This window comes from Sorex araneus, chromosome 1, assembly GCF_027595985.1.
Source record: "Sorex araneus isolate mSorAra2 chromosome 1, mSorAra2.pri, whole genome shotgun sequence".
Lineage (NCBI taxonomy): Eukaryota > Metazoa > Chordata > Mammalia > Eulipotyphla > Soricidae > Sorex > Sorex araneus.
In genome coordinates this window covers 288,459,994-288,481,013 of record NC_073302.1, presented here as the reverse complement: position 1 = coordinate 288,481,013, position 21,020 = coordinate 288,459,994, and the positions used below count along the sequence as shown (strand labels likewise).

Below are 21,020 nucleotides of genomic sequence, written 5' to 3'. Positions count from 1 at the left end.
GAAGCACCTCACCGTGGGCTGAAGGGGTCGGGGGGTGGAAACACTCACTTCCGGGAACCAGGAGCCTGGGTGGGCGAGCAAAGGAGCTTGGCCAGGGGCCGTGCTGGGCCAGGAGCTGGTGGCCCAAGCGCGCCGCTCCAGAGCTCTGAGACTTGGAAGCACGGAGTAGCGCGAGGTGGTTGTTCAGTGCTCAGAAGCTCGGCGGGCAGCGGGACGGTGCCAGGGTGGCAGTGCCCTCCGGCAGTTCATTCACCAGCCCACCGGCCCTGTGGTTCCTGAGATGCTCAGAGCGGAGCCTCAAGACTCCGGCCTCTCTCTTCCCTCCTCCGCCCCTGCTGACCTCCCTTCACCGCGTGCAGATCCGTGTCTGTGTGTACCTGTGTGTGTGTGTGTGTGTGTGTGTGTGTGTATGTGTGTGTGTATGTGTGACTCCCGGTGTCTTTCATCCCTGCTGACTTCCCTTCATTGCATACAGATCCGTGTGTGTGTGTGTGTGTGTGTGTGTGTGTGTGTGTGTGACTCCCGGTGTCTTTTATCCCTGCTGACTTCCCTGCATCGCATACAGATCCCCGTGTGTGTGCGCGTGTAAAATCATCCTTTAAAAGTGTGACCAGACGTGAAGAAAGAGTTCCTCAGAGTTTGAGAGGTTGGACAAAGACAACTTCTAGTTTAAACTTTGGTTTAACACTTTTCAATTGGGGGGAGATCAGGAGACAAAGAACAGTTGTGCTGGCAGGTGCATGAGATGGATCGGGAATGGCCTGGTCTGCGAGGGCGTTCACCACTGTCGCGGGCACCCATGCACGCCGACACAGACCCGCCACACGGCCACACCTCCCAGATCCTGCCGTCTCCCTCTGCCAAAGGATGTCCGGAAAAGGTTCCCCTGCACGGGACCAGTAATGTGGTGGCCCCTCACGTGGACACCCGCACATACACAAGCGCCTGGGATGGGCTCGGCTCTCCTGGAGAACACACTTGGTATTAAGGACACTAAATAGACCCCCAAGTGAGAATGCTGCTCAGGGAAAAGCCTACCCCGGTGGCACGCCGGAACAGACACCGGTCACAGGAGGGCAAAGGCTGGTGCTGGGTACCACCACTTTGTCCACCTGAAGATAAGTAGGACGCCCTGATGAGCCCAGCGGTGTGCCAGCACTGGCCAGCTGGCCCTCCGGTGTGTCGAAGGGCTTGCCCTTCGTGAGGGTGCCCCTGGCCTTCCCAGAGTCGGGGGCTCCTGGCCGAAGGTTGTGTCCTGGCGTGCCAGGGGGCCTTCCCTGGACCCACACTCTGGAGACTCAAAGTGTCTGTGCTCTGCAGTTTACAACGGCACAGACAGTGCCAGTAAATAATGGAATTTCTGCGAACTCCGGGAGGTGCCGGAGCGATAGCACAGTGGGGAGGGCACTGGCCTTCCACGTGGCCAACCTGGGTTTGATGCCCGAGGGTTCGACCTCAACGGGTTCCCCGAGCCGCATCAGGAGTGACCCCTGCCTGCAGAGCCAGGCGAAATCCCTGAGCACCACTGGGTGTGGCCCCAAAGGCAAAACAAGCACACTGAAAGGCCCGCAGTGTGTGTCTGTCTCATCGCCATGTGGAAGCACCTTGGGAAAGTCACGTCTCTGTGGCACAGGCCCGGGGAAGCCCATGGGAGCCTGCACAGAGCACCCCCGCCAGGGCGGTGACCGGGATGGCACCTAGCTTGGCCGGCAGCCGCTTCTCTCAGTGGAGCACAGTTCACCCCTACGTCCTCCAAGGCTTCCAACCAACTTGGCCGTCTCCCAAGGGCACTGCTCAGCGCCGGGGAGGCCGGTGTCCGCGGGGCGCCCAGGAGACAGTGAGGCCAGCCAGCCCTGTCTCAGAGGACACCCTTCTGGTCGGCCCCCAGGCCTGGGGTGATTTGGCTCGAGGATAAATGCACTTGCACATTCTGCTTCTGCCGACCCTCAGGCCGAGGAAGGATTCACACAGCGGGTCAGGGGGCTGGGGGCTGGGGGCTGTTCCACGGTTTGCTCTCTTCTTCCCAGAGGATTAGCCAGGAAGTAAGAGTGTGTGTGTGTGTGTGTGTGTGTGTGTGTGTGTGTGTGTGAGAGAGAGAGAGAGACAGAGACAGAGAGTAAGGAAATGGGATTCCTCCTTCCTCCTGTGTTCCGTGCTCCCACCTTCCACAGAGATTTCCCGAGACAGGGCTGATCACTTCCTTGCGACACCAAAATAATCAAGAAACTAGAAAGTTCTACACAGCAATTCCCTGCCCTCCTGGATGGACTCTAGAACTGCAAAGTGCTGTGCTTTGGACACCTGGGCTTCCCCACCTTGCCCCTGCCAGCCTTTCACAGAAACACGAGCTCAGAACGGTGCGAGAGCCGGGCTGTGACCAACCTGCCCACCAACCCCCCGCCCCCCCAAACCCCGGGCCCATCTCCGCTCCCGTGGAGGGAGCACCTGCTGCCTCCTATTTCCCACGGGGCCTTGGACTCCATGGAAAGACTAAAAGATGAATCAAAGCCAAGTACTGATTTGATCATAAATATTTTTATTAAATGTGAAAATACATGGGCATAAAAATAGTACCCATATCTGCAGACGTGCCTGAGCCCCCCTCACGTTCAGCTCCTTGACTGCGCCCGTGAGCCGGGCAGGAACGGCTGATTCGTCTGGGGGGCGGGGAGCAGCCTCGGCTGACCCCACCCCATCTCCCGGGCCACCTCCTCGGGCAGCTAGCTGTCCCAGCAGGGAAGAGGGTCAGCCACAGGCCACAGCAGCAAACCCTGTTCCTTACAGAGCCACGCAGTGGCCAGCTTTATCCTTGAATCATTCAGCAAATGAGATCATTAAAAAAAAAAAAACAACTATTCCCACTGATTAACATTTGCAGTCACAGTCAGCCCGCTCCCGCGAGGAACCGCGTGGTTCTGAAGACCCTGTCCCCAGGTGCCGGGGCCGCCCACCCTGACGAGCACGGAAGGGCGCCCTTGAGGGTGCCCATCGGGGCCAAGCAGACACCACCCCAACCTGCTGGGCCACGTCACACATTACACAGGACATCGTTCACCGTCCCCATGAATGGAAAATGGGATTCACGTCAAACAGTGACTCGATTAGCTCTTCTGCCTAAAACCACTTTCAAATCACAGTTCCTCAAAGAACTGCAGGTGGTTTCTTCTATCCCTTCCCAAGAGTCCCCAAGGTCTGTTGGATACTGCTATGGAGCTTCAAATACTGACTCCAGGGCAAGGCGTCCACTCAATGAGGACGGCTGTCCCCAGTTCATAGTCATCTACTGCCGACGTGGTTTGCCAGTTTCCGTTTTCCCCGGGGACGGGCAGCCCACGGCTCCCGTTCCCTGCAACAACTTCCCCGTGCTCACGGGCCCCTGTCTGTGCTTAATACTTGCTGGTGTGGGAAACAGCCTCGAGCCGTAGGCCGGGTGCTCCCCTCAGAGGCAGGGCAGCGTCTGAGGAGGGGCCGGCACACCCGACTGGCTTTCCCGAGAGCTCCCCCGAGGCCCCCCAGCCCCTCCGCCACTGTCGGAACCTGTGCCCTCCTGTGCAGAACGCTGTCCTTCTGGCGGGCCCCAGGAGGGCTCCGTAGCCCTTGGCGTGCCCCTATGGGCAGCGTGGACAGCGGGAGATGGCGGGCGCTGGACACCACAGCTTCCTTCTCGTCCCTGAAGGCAGGCAGCTCTGTGAGATGCGGTGACAGCCACCAAGTGGAACCACATGAGATTTGGAGACAGGGCAATGGGGGCCCATGGGTAGCGGTGAGGGACAGACGGGCGCTGCCGTCCCCGTTCCCTCTGGCCCCCCTGCTGTGGACACAGGCTGGCCGCCTCCTCGGCGAAGACCCTGACATGCTCCCAGTGGCACCTTCTGTGGAAGAACTGCCTGGAACGAGGAGCTTCGGCTGCTGATGAGGTTGACGACCGGGGGAGAATCAGTGATGGCCCCGGGAAAAGGTTTACCGTAGCGGCCTGGATATCTGAGGTGTGAAACCAAGTGCAGGCGGGCCCGGGGTCTCGCCTGATGCAGTTTGAAGGGTGTCGGTGAGAGATGCCGCGAGTGTCGCTATGAATCAGGAACTGGCCAGAGATTTCTGTCTCACTGAGGAGTTTCTGCTACGTAGCTTCCAGAACGACTGAAAGGAGAAGAGGATTTGTGCTTGGCTGTTGCGGACACCGGGGGCCAGCATGCCTCCCGCGACCGAAAATCAAAATGCTCCATTTCATACGAATAATAAATTAGATCCAGACTACTTAAGATGCTGAGGCAAAAAAAAAAAAAAGAAAGAAAGGAAAAAAAAAAACTTTCCAGAATAAAGGTGTCGTGATTCTTACCTAAAGGAAAATTCTTAGAATCTAAACGCAGCATCAACAGTACCATAAATATTTAATGTTCTTGACTAAAGTAACACTTTTTTTTAAGGGGGAAAATTACACAGTTTACAAAGACTTGAATAGTTCGTTTCTGAAAAGAAGGTCTCTCAGGAGGAGACGCTATCTGGAGACTGACGCGCAGGCAGATCTGGCTGCTTTGTAAACCTGTTTGTTTGTTTTTTTCTCTGCACAAGAACATCTCGAGGCATCGAGGTCTGGAAAGAGGCAGGTCCGGCGGGGCGGGGCGGGGCGGGGAGAGGGGGGGTGCCCTAGACGTCCCGTAGACGTGAGAAGGGGACGGGGTTCTGCCGACTGAGCAACTAGACATTCTGAGCCAATCCTGTTACAGGAAATTGTGTTCAACTGACTCCAGTTAAATTATTTCAGTCTGCGCTGCAACGGTATTAATCTTTAATGCCACTGCATAGTATTTTAATATGTGTCTGATTTACTGCGTTCACATTAAACTGAAGGGCCGGGGGTGGGGGTGGGGGTGGTAATTCTATCGCCGTGGTCTTCCGTCATCTTTGGCAGGCACCAAAACCAAACTTGGAAACTTGCAACAGGAAGTGGCGAACACGGCGCCATCCGCAGCCCAGCCCTGCGGCCCACAGCACCCGCTGGGCAGCGGCTCTCCCGGCAGACGGACTCGGCTGCCTCCGAGGCCCGAGAGCGCCGGGCGTCCGAGGCGGCTCCATCGCCTAATGGGTCTTGGCAGGCGGCGGCGGGGCCGCCCCTTCCCGAGGGCCCCGCGGGCATAGACACACCTGGCGGGGCGGTGGAGAGGAGGGGAGAGGGCTGAGCACTGCCAGGAGGAGCCCTCCTTGGGCCCCTCGCCAGCCCGCCGGCCCCCCGGCCGAGCCCGCGGAGGGCCAGAGACGGCTCCTGTCAAAAGCAACTCTTTGGTCATGGACAAAAACTGAATGACTGGAAAACGTTTTCCTTTAGGATCCTGGAACACAAGGTTGGTTCGTGTTTAATCTTTCAAACACTCGGAAGGAAGCGCGGAAGAAGAACAGCTGGTTTAATTGAAGTGGAATTTAAATCGGAACGGTCCGCCGGAGCCGAAGGGGTTGAAGCCCTGCCATGAGTTCCAGCTCCTGTGGAAGGGGTTGCCGCCGCCGCCGCCCTGCTGGCTCTCCGCGTCCAGGGGGTCTTCCCCGTCGTCAAACTTCTTCCGCATTTCTGTAAGAAGAAGCCAGCCATGACGACAGCAAGCGACCTCCTGCTCTCCCGCCCCTGGGGCACTCCCTAACCGTGCTCCCGAAGTTTGCGGGAACGGGCCAGTCGCTCAGCTGTGTGGCGGGAAGGAAGCAGAGACCCCCGCGCCCCCCACCACCGACAAAACAACGAGAGCCCAAACGTTCTTGGCTGAGGCGATGAGGTGTCGCCTGCCGCATGCCCGCCAGGGGCCCAGCCTGACCCTGCCCTCTGTGCCCGGGAGGAAAGCAGCCCCGCCCCGGCACCTGGGTCTGAGAGCACTTCCTTGGCAGCTGCTATGTCGATAAACTTTTTCTCCGCTTTCTTCTTCTCCTCTTCGTTCTGGAAGTTGTCCGGGTGCCACTGCAGAGCTAACTTGCGGTAAGCCTTAATGATTTCTTGCTTTTTGGCGTTTCTGAAAGGATAGTTGCATTACGTTCGTGACTACTTACGTGTGTGCCACACGACTGCATTAGAAACAAAGCCAGCCAAGACCCCTGCCCCCCGGGCCCCAGTGAGTGAGTGACCCGGCTGTGCCCACAGTGCCAAAGGCTCATGGGCAATGCTGCCCAGTGATGGTTGGCTGGCCAAGGACTCGGCTTCCCTCAGACACGCATTCGTGCCAGCTAAGGCCCCCCGGGAGGGAATGCAAGGGCTCCCGGCCCCCTGTGGTGTTCCCTTCAAACAACGGGACAGGCCCTCCTGGAAACTCTGCGATCTTTGTTTTGCGTGCCCAGGGCTGACTCCTGGCTTGCACTCAGAGATCACCCCTGGCAGTGCTTGAGGACCATATCAGGTGCCAGGTGTCAAACCAAGGTCAAGCGCATGCCAGGCACACGCTCTACCTGTTGTAATTTCTCCGGCCCCTAGACTTTTGGAATTTCTAAGCCACCAGGATTGCATTCTTGATTTTAAAAGAGAGGCTTCGGCTCCAAGCCCGTGTGAATCGTGCTCTGGATTTGAGTAAAGAGCAGAACTGAAGGGCTTGGCTGAAAGGCTGCCGGAGCCCGAGTCAGGGAAGGTATTCCCCACACAGCACGGGCAGGGCGCGCTCTCCCATCCCGGCCCGCCCCGGGCACCATTCATCGCCCATGGACACACCCGGGGTCCCTAGCAGAGATGGCCCCATTCCAGATCGCGTTAAGCCTTGAAGCAGTTAACAGAAGTCCCAAGTTTTTAACAACGAATTAGAAAAAGTACGCAAGGTTGTAAGTAGTCGTTCACCTTTTCACTCCCAAGATTTTATAATAATCTCGCTTCTGTGACTGTTTCAGGAGCCTCTGGGCCTTTTCTAGGCCTTCCCGAATCTGCTGGTCGTTCTCGTTGTGTTCCTGAGCGGTCTCGTAGTCCTGAATAGCTGTCAGAGCACACGGAGAGAACGCGGTCATGGGAGCCCGAGCCTGTGGCCTGTCCCTGCTCTAGTCCGAGAGCCACACCCACCCCAGCGCCGCTGCCAGCGCCTCCGGGCAGGACACCACCCGGCTGCCTCCGCCCCGCACTCGCACTGCTGACGTGGAACCAGCCGCTGCTCCACTCACAGTCCTGAGATTCTGCTGTGTGGAGCCCCGGCCACCCGCACTCCCGAGGCGGTGCTCTCCAGCCACCCGCACTCCCGAGGCGGTGCTCTCGGGCCACTTGTAGGCCCCCTGCAGCGTTCCCTTGGTGGCTCTTGGCCTGAGGCAAGACCGCTCCCACGGCCAGCTCCGGCTGCATAGTCCCAGAGGCATGCGGTCACAGAAGTACCTCAAGTGGTAGAACCCCCTCCTGCATGCACAGGGCCGGGATTCGGTCCCCAGTAATTCTCTTTCACCAGCCACACACACGCACCAACAAACAATTACAGGATTGCTTCCAAGTGTTCCCAACGCACACCACCCTGGTATGTTAGAATGCTAACGAGCATCCTTCCACCTTTGCCCTGGGATTCAGTGCCCAGGGCTGGTGCCCTGCGGACATGCCCCCTGCAGCCCGGCTGTCGGTGCTCAGCTGCGCCCCGCGCCCCGAAGCAGAGCCGAAACTGTCCCGTGGAGAGCAGAGCTGGGAGACGGTTCAACTCCAGACAGCCACGGTCTCTTATTTCTTCCACCAAGGAGAAGGTAGGGCTGTACATCACTCCCTGGATTCTCGGGGTTACAGGCAGCTAATACTTAGAAACTTAATTATCTAAGATTTCCCCTGGATATAAACTAGATGTGCTAGTTTACCTTTTCTCAGCTTTCATAGGCTACCGGAGAACTGTCAAAAGAAATGAGGGGCCAGAGCACTAGTGCAGCAGGAAGGGCACTCGCCTGGTGTGTGGCCAACCCAGGCTCGATCCCCGGCGCTACATATGGCCCTCTGAGCCCTGCCAGGAGTAACTCTGAGCGGGAGCAGGAGGGACCCCTGAGTATCCACTGGTGTGGCCAGAATAAACGGAGAAAGGAAAGAAAGAACGCCCGACTATACTTCTCCTGTCATGCAGCAGCCAGAGAGTAGAACAGAATAACAATCCAGATACACCGAGACCATCACCGAGTCTCAGCCACGCCACGGCTGGAACCCGGAGACGCCCCGCCCCAGGCCTCTTCCAGGCGTTCCGCCCTGCCGCACCCGGAGGGACAGTGTACCCCAGCATCAGCCCGCCCGCCCGCCACAGCCAACAGCCGAGAGAGAACCCTCAAAGCCCCACAGCCGGGACTGACGCCTGAAGGGGAGAAAGCGGCCCCCAGGGTGGCACTGGGGAGACCCGAGTGGAGAGCCACCGTCCCCGCACACGGTGGCAGGCAGGGCTGGACAGACGCACGGCCCACACCGAGACTGGGGACGAGGGGGAAGCGGAACCAGGTCGGGCACGACGCCACATAGCCCCTGGGCGGCAGGAACAAGGCCGGGACAGCGGGGGAGGCGGGGACGCCCCCTCTGTCTCCCTGACGGAGAAGCACGTCCACGGTGCGGCCCCCAGCAAAGGGCCACTCACTGTCCCCCACGGCGCCGGCCCACCAGCAAGCACCAGCCGCCCTCGGTGACGGATCCAGGCCCGAGAGGCAAGGGCTGAGCACAGGCGCGATCCCCGCCCCCGCAGGGCCCCCCAGGCACCAGGAGCCAACGCGGGGCACTGCCACGTGTGGCCCAGAATTTGGTCAGTCTTCACCATGTCATGCTTCTGAACTGATGACTCCCCAGATAACTCTGAACATCTATGAGGCATCCCCGCCTTGACCCTGAGTCTGCTGCCATCGTGAGGACCTGGGATCCTTCAAAAAGGACAGTGGGGGCCGGGGAGAGGGGCCTGCGGCTGGGGCACGTGCCTTGCATGCAGCCAACCTGGCTGGTCCCCTGAGCCCCACCAGGAGTGATCACTGAGTAATCCCCGAGCACAGGTGGGTAGAATCCCAAAACCCCAAAATAAAAACTCCCCAGACCTCCAACTTCGACAGGCTCCGTGGAACCAGCTTTCTTCCCATCCTAACGAAGTTCAAGATGGGGGGAGCAGGAGTGCCAGGGAACGGACTCCAGGGCTGCTAACATGAGACCACATGGGTGAACCCTAGGCCCAAGCGGGGACAGGTGGGCAAAGGAGATGGAAAACTTACCTGAAGAACAAGCACCAGAAAAAGCGCGCCCACAATACCTAAAAATTCTGGGATGAACCTGATGGCGTTCACTCTTACACTCAGACCAGGAGGGTAAAGCCAAAGCCTGGAGTCAGCACGGCAATCAGAGCCCCGGCGGAGTTGCAGAGGGGGTGGCCGGAACTGCAGGAAACGGAGTCAAGTGGCCAAAGAAAGGAAGAGGGGATGACAAAAGGATCGAGGCAGGGAGCCGTGTGGGGAAACTGAGGACCAAACAAAAGGAAGTTGCCAGGGCCAGAGTGACAGGACAGCAGGTAGAGCATTTGCCTAGCATGAGCCCAACCCGGGTTTAATCCCCAGCACTCCATATGGTCCCCCCCGAGCACTGCCAGGAGTAATTTGTGAGCGTAGAGCCAGGAGTAACCCCTGAGCATCACTGGGTGTGACCACCCCGCCCCCCAAAAAATCAGATGGGAAACTGAAATTCTTTTTGAAAGACCAGAGATAGAAATTTTGCCTGCAGAGGCAAAGGAAGAAGAAGCTGAGCAAAAGCGGGCCTTCGGCGGGGAAAACCAAACTAACGCCTCAAAGGGCCGGGCACATGCCTGCAGCCCAGCACAGGGCCGAGGGGACAGCCACAGGCACGGAGCCAGGAGTGGCACTGCCAGCGGTGGCCACAACCAAGACCCGAGATCCTGGCTTCACTCTCATCAGAGTTGACCGCTAAGTTCAGGTTGGCTGCCAGACCGGAATAAAACCACCTGGTCCCACACTGCCCCACGGGGATGCTTGGGGCTCGAGAGATCAGAATCGAAGGTACCCGGAAAGCGTGACCTAGCAGGCCCGCCAGCCAGCCCCGGCACGCACGGGCAAAGGAGCTGCAGACGGGCACTGCCCGACGGTGGGGCGGGAGAAAGGGTGTGGCTCGAGGGAGCCCCTACGCCAAAGGCAAGTCCGACAGGAAACCCACCGCCCAGGGTGAAGTGGGGGGGGCAGGGAAGAGACGTGCTCAGCCTCTCTGGCGGAAACCAGCTTCCCGAGGCGCACGGGAGCGGGCTGAGAGAAACTATAGATGCGACCATGAAAAGCGCGACGCTTCCATGCGCTCAACTGGTCATGACACCTGGGAATCCCCCCACCCCATATAGATATTTCTTTTTTTTCCAAAAATACAACCCCTGGCTAATACATGTGCACACACTGCAACCAAATGCTAACACACACCCCTCCCTCGACGGCACGTCACCACACAGGCAAGGGGGAGAGAGAGCCGTTATTTTTAACTACAAAGAGAACCTGCTTTCCGCTCAGGGGAGGAAGGTTGGAGCTGCACTGCCCCTTCTTGGTCAGGGGCAGCCCCTCACCGCGGGCTCCACAGAGCCGGAGACAGGCTGCGGGGCCAGGCCTTGCCCCATCCAGAACCCTCTGCGGTGGGCACACGTGATCACTGACCGGCGAGCCGCTGGCCAGCCCTGTCCTCCCCACACCTGCCTCTGGCACCTGTTCCCCGCCTCTGGGTTTCTGCCCTGGGCTGTCCCCGCTCCCTGTCCCTCCGTGTTTGCTTGCGGCGGTCTCCGCTGTGGCCCGGAAATCGCCTGCCCGGCCGTCGGCGCCGGAGCTGCCTACAGCGCGCAGGGCCGGCACCCTGCCAGCCAGCAGTCAAGCTGCAGGGGTTCTGTGTCAGTCCCTGCAGAGCACATGACGGGGACACTGGCTAGTGTGTGAATCATCCCCACGGGCAGGTGGCTGGCTAGGGGTGACCCCTGTGAAAGGTGCCGTGCAAAAGAAACGGGGCTGGGCCAAGCACGGGCGGACTGGGCTCTGCAGAGCAGACAGCACCTTACACGGATCGTGCAAAGGGCCGGTCGGTCTGAGTGAGGCACCTCCCTCCCCGCCGTACTCTGGCCCAGCCCAGCCGCTTTCTAGCCTGGCCCCTGCTTCCAACAGGCTGCTTAGGGGAAGACAAGCGACATGCTCCCGCTTCAAGATCTGACGTGCCAGAAACGTGTGCCCTGCTGACCCTGGTGGCCTACGTCCCTGGCCGTGACGGGAATATGACAGCGTCCCTAGGAGACAAGGAATAAACCTATTAAAAAGGAAAAACAGATTCCAAAGACAGATCTTTCCTATTATATTGGTTATTAAGGAAAGTCTTTTTCAAGAAACTATTAAATTTCTTTAAAAATTAAGTGAGTTTGGGGCTGGAACTATGGCACAGCGGGTAGGGCATTTGCCTCGCAACGTGGCCGACCCAGGTTTGATTCCCAGCATCCCATATGGTCCCCTGAGCACCGCAGGAGTAATTCCTGAGTGCAGAGCCAGGAGTAACCCCTGTGCATCGACGGGTGTGACCCAAAAAGAAAAAAAAAAAAGATTAAGTGAGTCTGACATTTAAGTTCGTGTAATTTAAAAGTTAGATGTAGTCGGAAAGAGGCATCTTTTAAGTTACACTTAATACCCTACAAGGTTTCATGGTTTGTTGTTTGCTCGGGGGCCACGTCCAGTGGTGCTCAGGGATCATTCCTAACTCTGAGCTCAGGGCTCACTTGGGGGGCTGGGGGGCCGTATATGGGGTACCAGGGATTACCTGGGTGGATCGTGTGCAAGGCATGCAGCCTGCCCGCTGTCCTATCTCTGTCCCCAGCTTAATGGTTCTTGGCAGCTAAGTAGCGAAGTCTTTTCTGTTTTTCTGGGTATCGCTCATTTCACATGGATGATGAAGTACAGATGACAAACCATCTTTTGTTTTTTGCTTTTTGGGTCACACCTAGCGATGCTCAGGGGTTCCTCCTGGCTCTGTACTCAGGAATTACTCCTGGTGGTGCTCAGTGGACCATATGGGATGCTGGGAATAGAACCTGGGTTGGCCGAATGCAAGGCAAACGCCCTACCCGCTGTGCTATCATTCCAGCCCCGACAAAACTAGCTTGAAGAGTTCCGGAAACAAACGAGATTCAAGAGTGGAGCCATTTCACTGAGCAGACACAGTGGTTTCACAAGCGGAAAGAACAAATGTACTACCGTACCTGCGGAAACACTCACGAAAACACTCACGAACAGTGAGCGTGTGAATTCTGAGGGCATACATTTCAGGCTCTAATTAGACATCAAGAACCAAGTTAGGAAAATGTCCTACACACAGCAGTAACCAGAGTTGTCACCAGTCCTAGGAAACCATTTAAGAGCAAGGACTCTTCCAATTACGAGAAGCCAGGAAAACAGACAACGAGGCTCCGCCAGAGGCCAGGGGCCAGAGAGAGGACACGAGGGTGACGGCCGTGCTGTGCACCAGCAGATCACGTTCAGTTCCCACTCCTGCACAGGGTGCTCTCAGCACACCAGGAGGGAGCCCTGAGCAAAGCCAGGGTACGATCCCAGGCTCACACACCCCAAAAGGGGGTGGGGTAGCAGAGGGGCCAGCCCACAGTGGGCCGGAGCCCAGTCTCAGGCCTCAGCACCGCTGTGGTCTTGCTGCAAGGGCACTCCATGTGCTTTCTGACCTGGGCAGCAGCCTCAGAGGCACGCAGAACTATCTGCTGCTAGCACCGATTCCTGTGCAGGAGGGGAAATGCCCTGTCTTGAGGTATACTAAACGCATACTACTTCTAATAGCTGCAGATATTCATTAAACACTGGGCACCCAACTGGAAACAAGTACCACTGATCGAGTTTATCAGGAAAAAAAAAAAATTTTTTTTGTAATTAAAAAAAATTACCTGATTTGAAAACCGAAAGTTTGCAGTAAGCTATAAGGCTCACTTCCGGTAAAAAGCCATCTCATGGAAAGGTTTCTTTTTTCTTTTTTCAATGTCTATGCCTGTAGATACCTTAGTTATCTTGCCCCAAAGAGCTCCCAGTCTTCCCCCCGGGCCTAATAACATGTAACGACCACCCGCGTGGCCCCAGCTCCCCGACGGCAGGGCGAGCAGCTCTCGGGCTGCCCATTTCTATGTGGGCCCACGGGCATGTTCAGGGACAGTGTGCGGCTCGAGTGAACTGTCACGTGTGCATGCACGCCATACGTGCATCCGTGCACGCACAGACAAAGGCTGGAGAAACAAATCCCAAAAGAGAGTGACCACCTCTGGGTGAAATGAGATCTGTCAACTCAATTTTCTACTTTGTTATTTATGCTTACTAGCTTATCTACAACAAACGTAGTTTAAAATGTTTTTCTTTTTTCTTATGTTCCTGTTTGTTAAGTTTGGGGGGGGGGGGCCACTCCCAACGGTGCTCAGGGCTTACTCCTGACTCACTGCTCAGGAATTACACCTGACAGGGCTCTGGGGCGGTCTGCGGGTTCCTGGGGTTAAACCCAGGTCTGCCAGGTGCAAGGCAAGCGCCCCCCACCCACTATACTATCTCCCCGGCGCCTTTAGTTTCCTATTCTAGGGAGCTGGTTTCAACAGCAGACGTCTTTCCTCCTGCGGTGTACCCTCTGGGGTCAGTTTCTGCCATTTTTCTGCACTCACCAACCTTCCCAGGCCTCTCTGCTTCAACAGAAGGACGCCAGCCAGGCTGACGGTGCCTGCAGCCGCACGGAGCTGCTGCCTGCTACCCTGCACATTTACCTTCGTCGTACATTTCCTCGATTAAGTAGGCCTCTGCGCGGTCTTTCAGAACGTTCACGTTGTTGGGCTCCATCTGCAAGACTTCCGAGCACACTCGAATAGCTTCCACGGGCTTCTCGTCCTGAAAGAAAACGTGAGGAAAGGGTTTGCAGGGAGGAGCGGCCACTCCGCAGGCTGCAAACCTTTGACACTTCCGGGAATGCGGCGACCCTCACCTTCGAGAAGCAGTGGCAGATCCTCTCCTTGGAACGGACTGTGTATTCCCAGACACTGGGCTCTGTTTTCATGACAGACTCGTACTTGCTGGTCGCATCAGTGTATCTGAGAAAGGGACAGAGGAGGAGGAGGAACAGTGAGATTCTGTTTCCAGAGCCAGAGAAAGGAGCCGCTTTGTGGCTTCCTACGTGGCCTGACAGTCACCTGCACGAGCAGGTACCTTCAAAACTTTTCCCTTCCGGAGACCCCGCGCCAGGCTGAGTCTCATTAGGGGCACCCCATGCCCCAGAGGGGGCGTGTGAGCCCACCACCAGCCCAAACAGAGCCCTGGCAGCCAAAAACCTCCAGAACCCAATCTCTGCCATGTGCACAGCTGTACTCCACAAGCCTCATCCAGAAATGAATCTGCTGAAAAACTCAGGTATGTGGGTTCTGTGATTGAAATCTCCCGGTCTGACAGAGTCGGGGAATGGGCAACTTCCCCCAGCCCCCTGTTCTTCCAGGAGCCTGGCAGTCACTCCCATGAACGGCCTCTGGTGCCATAAAAGCTCATTCACCAGCTGTGATCACAAATACATCTCAAAGGAGATCAGTGAGCTGCGGAGACGCTTCTGGACCTCAAAGTCACCATTCATTTAAAAATTTAACTCCCACTGCATCACCCCATTCAGAATTTTAGAATCCCTAGAGCGACATCTCATATTCCACACCGCTGATGTACCAGGAGTAGCAACCACACCGGATGGGATATGAAGGAGAAGGCACCCAGTCTCGATTTAGAAAATATTAACACACACGCTTAAACTGTAAGAACCTGTTAGTAATCTCTGATACAAGGGCTAAATGGCTCCATTGTGAAATACAACAATCTTCACACACTTTCTTCTAAGAAAATATTTTTTGATCAATTTTAGTGAATTATTCATACCAAACAATACAAACTGAATTATTTAGGACCTGCTGTTGGGGCAGGTGGGGTGGTGGTGAGAAAATTGGAAATAATGATGGTGGGATTGATGTTGGAATACCGTATGTAATAAGTCATTGTTTTATATAATAAATCATTGAACAACTTTATAAAAATAAAATGTTTTTAAAAATGAAAAGATACAATGAAGGCTTTTATTATATTGCTGTGTTAGAGATTAAATAAATCCAGAGGGCTCCACCTGGTGGTCGAAATAAAGAATGATTTTTAAAAAAAAAAAAACAAAAAACAAAACTCTTCCCTTCTTAGGGCCAGAGTGATACTACAGTGGGTAAGGCTAATTGCCTTGCACGCAGACGACCTGGGTTCAATCCCTGGTATCCCACATGGTCTCCTAAGCACCAGCAGGAGTGATTCCTCAGTGCAGAGCCAGGAGTAATCCCTGAGCATCACCAAGTGTAGCCCCAGCAAAAAAATAAATAAAAAATTAAAAACATGGTTTCCCTTCTTAGTCTAGAGCAGAGGCTCCCAAATTTATTTATGAGCTTACCACCCCCTTTCCAGAACATCAACAAACCACTCAGCCCACCCCCGTTTGCATCCGCGGTTACTACAGCGTTCCCAGGAGGTCAAGGCCAGAGCACACACACTGTGATCACCATCCAGAGCCAAACGTGAGGCCATCCCTTCACAGAACAAGCATGCTCGTGGCTGTCGAACTGAGCGGCACACCAGGTTCTTGTCTGACTTGCATGCAGCAGTGCCAGGAATCCACAGTCAGTTTCCACCCTTGGTCTGTGCACCGTGGCACGCGGTGGCACTGCCCCCTAATACACAGCTGCACATAAAGAATGTCCATCCTCGAAATTCAGGGCACGGACTTCCAGCTGAAGGGACCTGCTTCATATCCCAGCTTCCACTTTCTACTTTCAAAGAACAATGAAAGATCTCTCAGCATTAAAAAGCCAACAAACCAAACCTGATTCTGAGAGCTGGATGCCCTAAGAACAAAGCGATCTTCCCAGTGATGGCAAACGGAAAGAAGACAGACAGATCTCTTGTTACCTGGCACTGTGGCACCATTCCAGAGGGCTGCAACTTTCATAGTACTTGAAATACTGCTGCTTTAAAAGCACAAATTTGGGGGCTGGAGCGACAGCACAGCGGGTAGGGCGTTTGCCTTGCACGTGGCCGACCCAGGTTCTATTCCCAGCATCCCATATGGTCCCCTGAGCACCACCAGGAGTAATTCCTGAGTGCAGAGCCAGGAGTAACCCCTGTGCATTGCCGGGTGTGACCCAAAAAGCCAAAATAAAATAAAAAAAAATAAAATAAAAGCACAAGTTTAGGGGCCAGAGTGATAGGACAGTGGGTGAGGCATTTACCTAGCATCCAGCGGACCCAGGTTCAAATCCCCAGCATTCCATATGGTCCCCCAAGCACTGCCAGGAGTAATTCCTGAGCATCACTGGGTATGACCCAATTCTCCCCTCTCCCGCCAATAAACAAACAAAGCACAGGTTCAATATGAGATTTTAAAGAGAAGCAAGCCGTCAGTGCCCACAGCCCAGCCGGTGCTCCGCTAGTCTGCCAGGATGGGCCACCAGAGGTGGGAAATGGAACAGAGTCTGTGAAAACTATAAGCAGATCAAAATTAGGGCTGGAGGGTCGCAGTGATGGCATAGCGGACATGGTATAGCATTTGTCTTGCATGTGGCCGACCTGGGTTCCATCCCTGGCACCCCACAGGGTCCCCTGAGCCAGTCAGGAGTGATCCCCAAGTGCAGAGCCAGGAGTAAGTCCTGCATCCTGCCAGGTATGGCCCCAAAACAAACAAAAAACTAAGATAGAAAATATTTGGGCTGGAGGAAGTGCTCAGTGCTCACTGGGGTTTTCCTCTCTGGCTCCACTGAGCCCTCATCACACTGGGACCAAGTCCCACACGCAGAATCAAGGGTAGTCGATGAACACCAAGAGGTCCAGCCCCGAACCACAGAAAGAAAGAAATGGATCCAGAACTTCCATCTCCGGGCAGAAATGAGTACCCCAAACCTTGGCTCTCCTGCACTAAGCAGGAAGAACAGACCCGTGCCCTCTGAGGGCCAAGAAGGCAGGGGACAAAGTCTAGCTCCATGGCTGCGACAGGACCCCCCACCTCTCGGGGCCAGCAGCACGGGAAAGGCCAGCCAGAAGAGAAGGGCTAAAGAAAACTTGGTTTCATACCATGGAGACGTCCAGGTTTCGATGGGAAGCCAAGTATCATTACCAAGAACCAGGGAATGAGAAAAAGACATTAAACTCTAGCACCGTGAGGACAGACGTGTTCAAATGGCCTGAGAAAGGTTTATAAAGTGGCCAGGAAAAAAACCAGCAATGACAAATATGTTTAAAGTGATGAGAAAAACAGAAGGCCCCAGGAAAGAAGCAGAGGAAATAAAAATGATACCCAAATGGAATTATTTTTAATTTTCTTTTTTTTGGGGGGGGGGGATTGGGGACCACACCCGGTGATGCTCAGGGCCTATTCCTGGTGGGCTCGCGGGACCATATAGGATGCCAGGGATGAAATCCAGGTCGGCTGAGGTCAAGATCAGTGCCCTACCTACCGTACTACTGCTCCAGCCTGAAATGAAATTTTTAGAACTGAGATCTATAAAAACCAAAAATAAAAAGCCGGTTGGATCTGCTCAGCAGCAGAATGGAGGGGACCAGGAAAACAGGCAACCAGGACCAGCCCAACTCCCAAACCAGAGCAACAGACAGAAAATAAATGAAAAATAGAAACAGGAGCCTCTAGGGGGCTATGTCAATGACCTTGAGAAGTGAAACAAGGGTGGAGAAGTTATCCCAGAAACTGGCTGAAAAGTACCCAAATCTGCTATCAGTCCACACATTCTAGACACTAAGGTGACCCCAAAAGAAAGCCACATGTACATACAACACCATTAAACTTTTGAATACTACAGACAAAAAACAATCTTGAAAGCAATCAGAAGGAAATGATACCTTACTCTTAGGAGGAAAACAATCAGACTGACAATGAATCCCTCAGCAGGAATCACGGAGACCAGAAAGGAGCGGGAGGATATTTTTCAGGTGATGGAGCAAGGTACCGTTGGCCCAGAATTCCTGTACTAGAGAAAACCTCTGCATCTCCCGGACACACCTGTTCCTCCGGGAAGCACATCAGCTCCCCCACCCCCACCTTTGCTTTTGTTCGTTCGGTTTTGGGGTTTTTCTTTAGGGGGGGCGGGGGCTGGCTTACTCCCGGCTCTGGCTCTGCACTTAGGATCATTCCTCTGCACTTAGGATCATTCCTAGCAGGCTCAGGCGACTATCTGGGTTGCTGGGGAGGGAACCTGGGCCGGCTGCATGCAGGCCCAGTGCTCTGGCCCTCTGGACTCTGAGTCCAGCACACTTTTTTTGTAGTAACTATATATGCCTGCATCTGACTCTGCATCCTGAGCTAAGACCAAGGATCGGAATCGGATTTGTGTCCGCATCCTGAGCATAGTCAAGGCAGGAGATAGGCAAGGCCCAGGAAGGAAGGGGTGAAACTGGAGCAGATCAGCTAGGAAGAATCCTAGGCGGTTACAGTCATCCGGGCACGCCAGTGGGAGCCCAGCTGGGGTCCTGCCTCAGGACACTCCCCCTGCAGTGGCTCAGCGGGAAGAGCCCTCAGTCTTCTCTCGCGCCCACTGGGAAAGGAAAGGAGTGGCGATGGACGGTGCCCGAACTCTCTTACCTGCCGTCTCGAATGAGCTCTTCCGCCGACTCGATCAGCTTGTTCAGCTTCTTCACTTGTTTGTAGTGTGCGAAACACCTCTTGTGGTCCTGGTCGAGCTTAAGACATTCACGAACCTCACTGCTCAGATATTTAAAAAGAGGAGAAGCGGGCATGTCACAGTCGCCAGTGAGTAGCTCTCTACACTACAGACAATCTCGGTACAGGGAACAAGCCAACAGGATGTCCTGGCTTGCTCTTCCAGCCCGTGCTCCCCCGGGCCCCTCCCCGGCTGGCTCGCCCCTTTCCCGGCGCCTGCTCCGGGAGAAGCCGGGTCCTCCCCTCCCTCCCCTCACAGCTTCCCAAGTCAGTTTCACTTTCACAGAGAGCAGAACTGGTCTTTGGGAGGAGGAAGCCTGCCTGGCCGAGGCTGGGGGAAGGTTAGGGAAGGGAACCCAGGGACAATGGCGGAGGGGAAACGCCTGCCAAGGAGGGGAGCCGGGGTGTAGGGGGCAGAAGGGAAACTGGGCTGTTGGAGCAATGCATGCCTGAAACTCAACAGTAAGTATCTGTGACTTGGTGATTCGTGTCCACCCAACAAGAGTTTTCATAAAAACGGCCTTACTTCACTAAACATAAGCCAGACTACTGGTGTCACGATGGGCCACACACTCACGCAGAGCAAGGCACCGGGTCACACACCTGCCAGCGCCAAGCAAACGGGCAAGTTGAGCTAAGCGCTCCATCTTGCTTCTGCAAACATAACAGTCCTCCTATTTAGCAAGAAAATAAACTGTGGAAGGAGAACTGAGGGATAACACAAGTACGCTGAGAATGTTAAAAAAAAAAAACATCTGAACCACCCTCTTACTGACTCTGAATGGAAGTGGGGTTCTCTTACTGCGCGTGCGCACCTGAGAGAGAGCTCGTGGTCCCCGAGCTGGTAGTACAGGGTGCTGATCTTATAGAAGGCCTCCGTGTTATCATTCTTCAGTTTCGATGCAGCTTTTAAGTCACTTATTGCTTTCCGAGGTTCGTTTTCTTTTATAAAACATTCGGCTCGAAGTTCCCGTATTTCTGCATCCCAAACGCAAACCTTGAGAAACAAAAGAATTAAAGGCATTAAAACATAGTGAATTACTCACATTCATACTTCAAGCCTCATAGTATGTTCATCTACATATTTATCAACACAAAATATCTTCCACTCCTGTGATTATTCTATTGTCAATAGCAACAGTATTCAAAATTTCATTTAAATGTGACAAAAATGAACAGATGTATACAACAATATAAATTCTTTGAGAACATCTTAAATAACAATCTTTAAAGAGCCTTTTTGAAACTATTCAATTATATCTCTAAAACTCTGAAAATAAGAGCGCATTGATAGCACAGCGGGTAGGGTGTTTGCCTTGCACGCGGCCGACCCGGGTTGGATCCCCGGCATCCCATATGGTCCCCCCAAGCACTACCAGGAGCAATTCCTGAGTGCAAAGCCAGGAGTAACCCCTGAGCATCGCTGGGTGTGACCCAAAAAAAAAGCAAAAAAAAAGAGCACATTTACTATTAGATGTAAGGTATGTTTGATTTCAAAGAGAAAATCCCATAGTCATTTTTTGTACTTAACCAACAATTCTAGCAGTCTCAAAAAATAAAATCTAGGCTGAAATTTGTAAGATTCACAAAATATTGGTGTTTTGTTAATGGCTACATGAAATTCCTCTTTATAAAATGTCACCTCCTGGGAATTAAGTGCTTATACCATATACACACACGAAAAAAAAAAGTACGTGGAAAAGTTGACAGTTCTATTTTAATTCAAAGCATAACTCGGTGAATGTTGGGAGGAATCATCTCTTCCTGCCCCGATCTCCGAGTCAGACAACAAACTAGACAGAGGTAACTATCACAAGGTAAAAATGTAATAAACTTTATTTTTCCTTAATTGGGTATTAAAAAAACTACCCAGTGAAATATAAATTCCACATCGCAGTTTCCTTCCTAAGATTAGCAAGGAAACACCCAATTTTACAGACATCACGAGATTCTGCCACATCTGGAGGACAGGACGCATCGGGTACACCAAAAAATGATAAATATGAATCATGATTGCTCCACTCGGATCTTTTATCAGATTTCCATCTGTAACCATGTGTCATTAAGTTCTTCAGAGGGAAGCAAATTCCAAACATAGGTTTCCCTGTTTAGAAACCTCCGGATCTTATTAGCTCATCTGCCTTATTTTATTCCCTAGAAATGTCTCACTTTGAACACTCTACTTTCGAAATACTATTTTTTTCTTTCTCTTCAACCAGCCCTTTCATCTTTGACTGCATTCTCTAAATGTCTAGAATTCAGTTGCCTGAAAAAAAATGTGACGTCAAACAAAAATAACAAAGTGTGTAATGAAGTTCATTTCCATCCAAAGCACATTCAACAGACTTATGGAAAC

The 21,020-nt window shown here is 53.9% G+C and overlaps 1 protein-coding gene across 1 annotated transcript in view; it reads right to left on the bottom strand.

Moving 5' to 3' along the window:
• Window positions 1-2,515: 2,515 nt before the first annotated feature.
• Window positions 2,516-21,020, bottom strand: part of DNAJC3 (DnaJ heat shock protein family (Hsp40) member C3) — a 48,679-nt gene continuing 30,174 nt past the window's right edge. The window contains exons 6-12 of the mRNA XM_055138997.1: window positions 19,480-19,661; window positions 18,587-18,706; window positions 13,913-14,018; window positions 13,698-13,818; window positions 6,800-6,932; window positions 5,842-5,990; window positions 2,516-5,560 (exon numbers count right to left, since the gene is read on the bottom strand). Of these exons, the coding sequence (XP_054994972.1) occupies window positions 5,400-5,560; window positions 5,842-5,990; window positions 6,800-6,932; window positions 13,698-13,818; window positions 13,913-14,018; window positions 18,587-18,706; window positions 19,480-19,661 (972 nt within the window). The 3' untranslated portion in view covers window positions 2,516-5,399. The remainder of the gene's footprint in view (window positions 5,561-5,841; window positions 5,991-6,799; window positions 6,933-13,697; window positions 13,819-13,912; window positions 14,019-18,586; window positions 18,707-19,479; window positions 19,662-21,020) is intronic.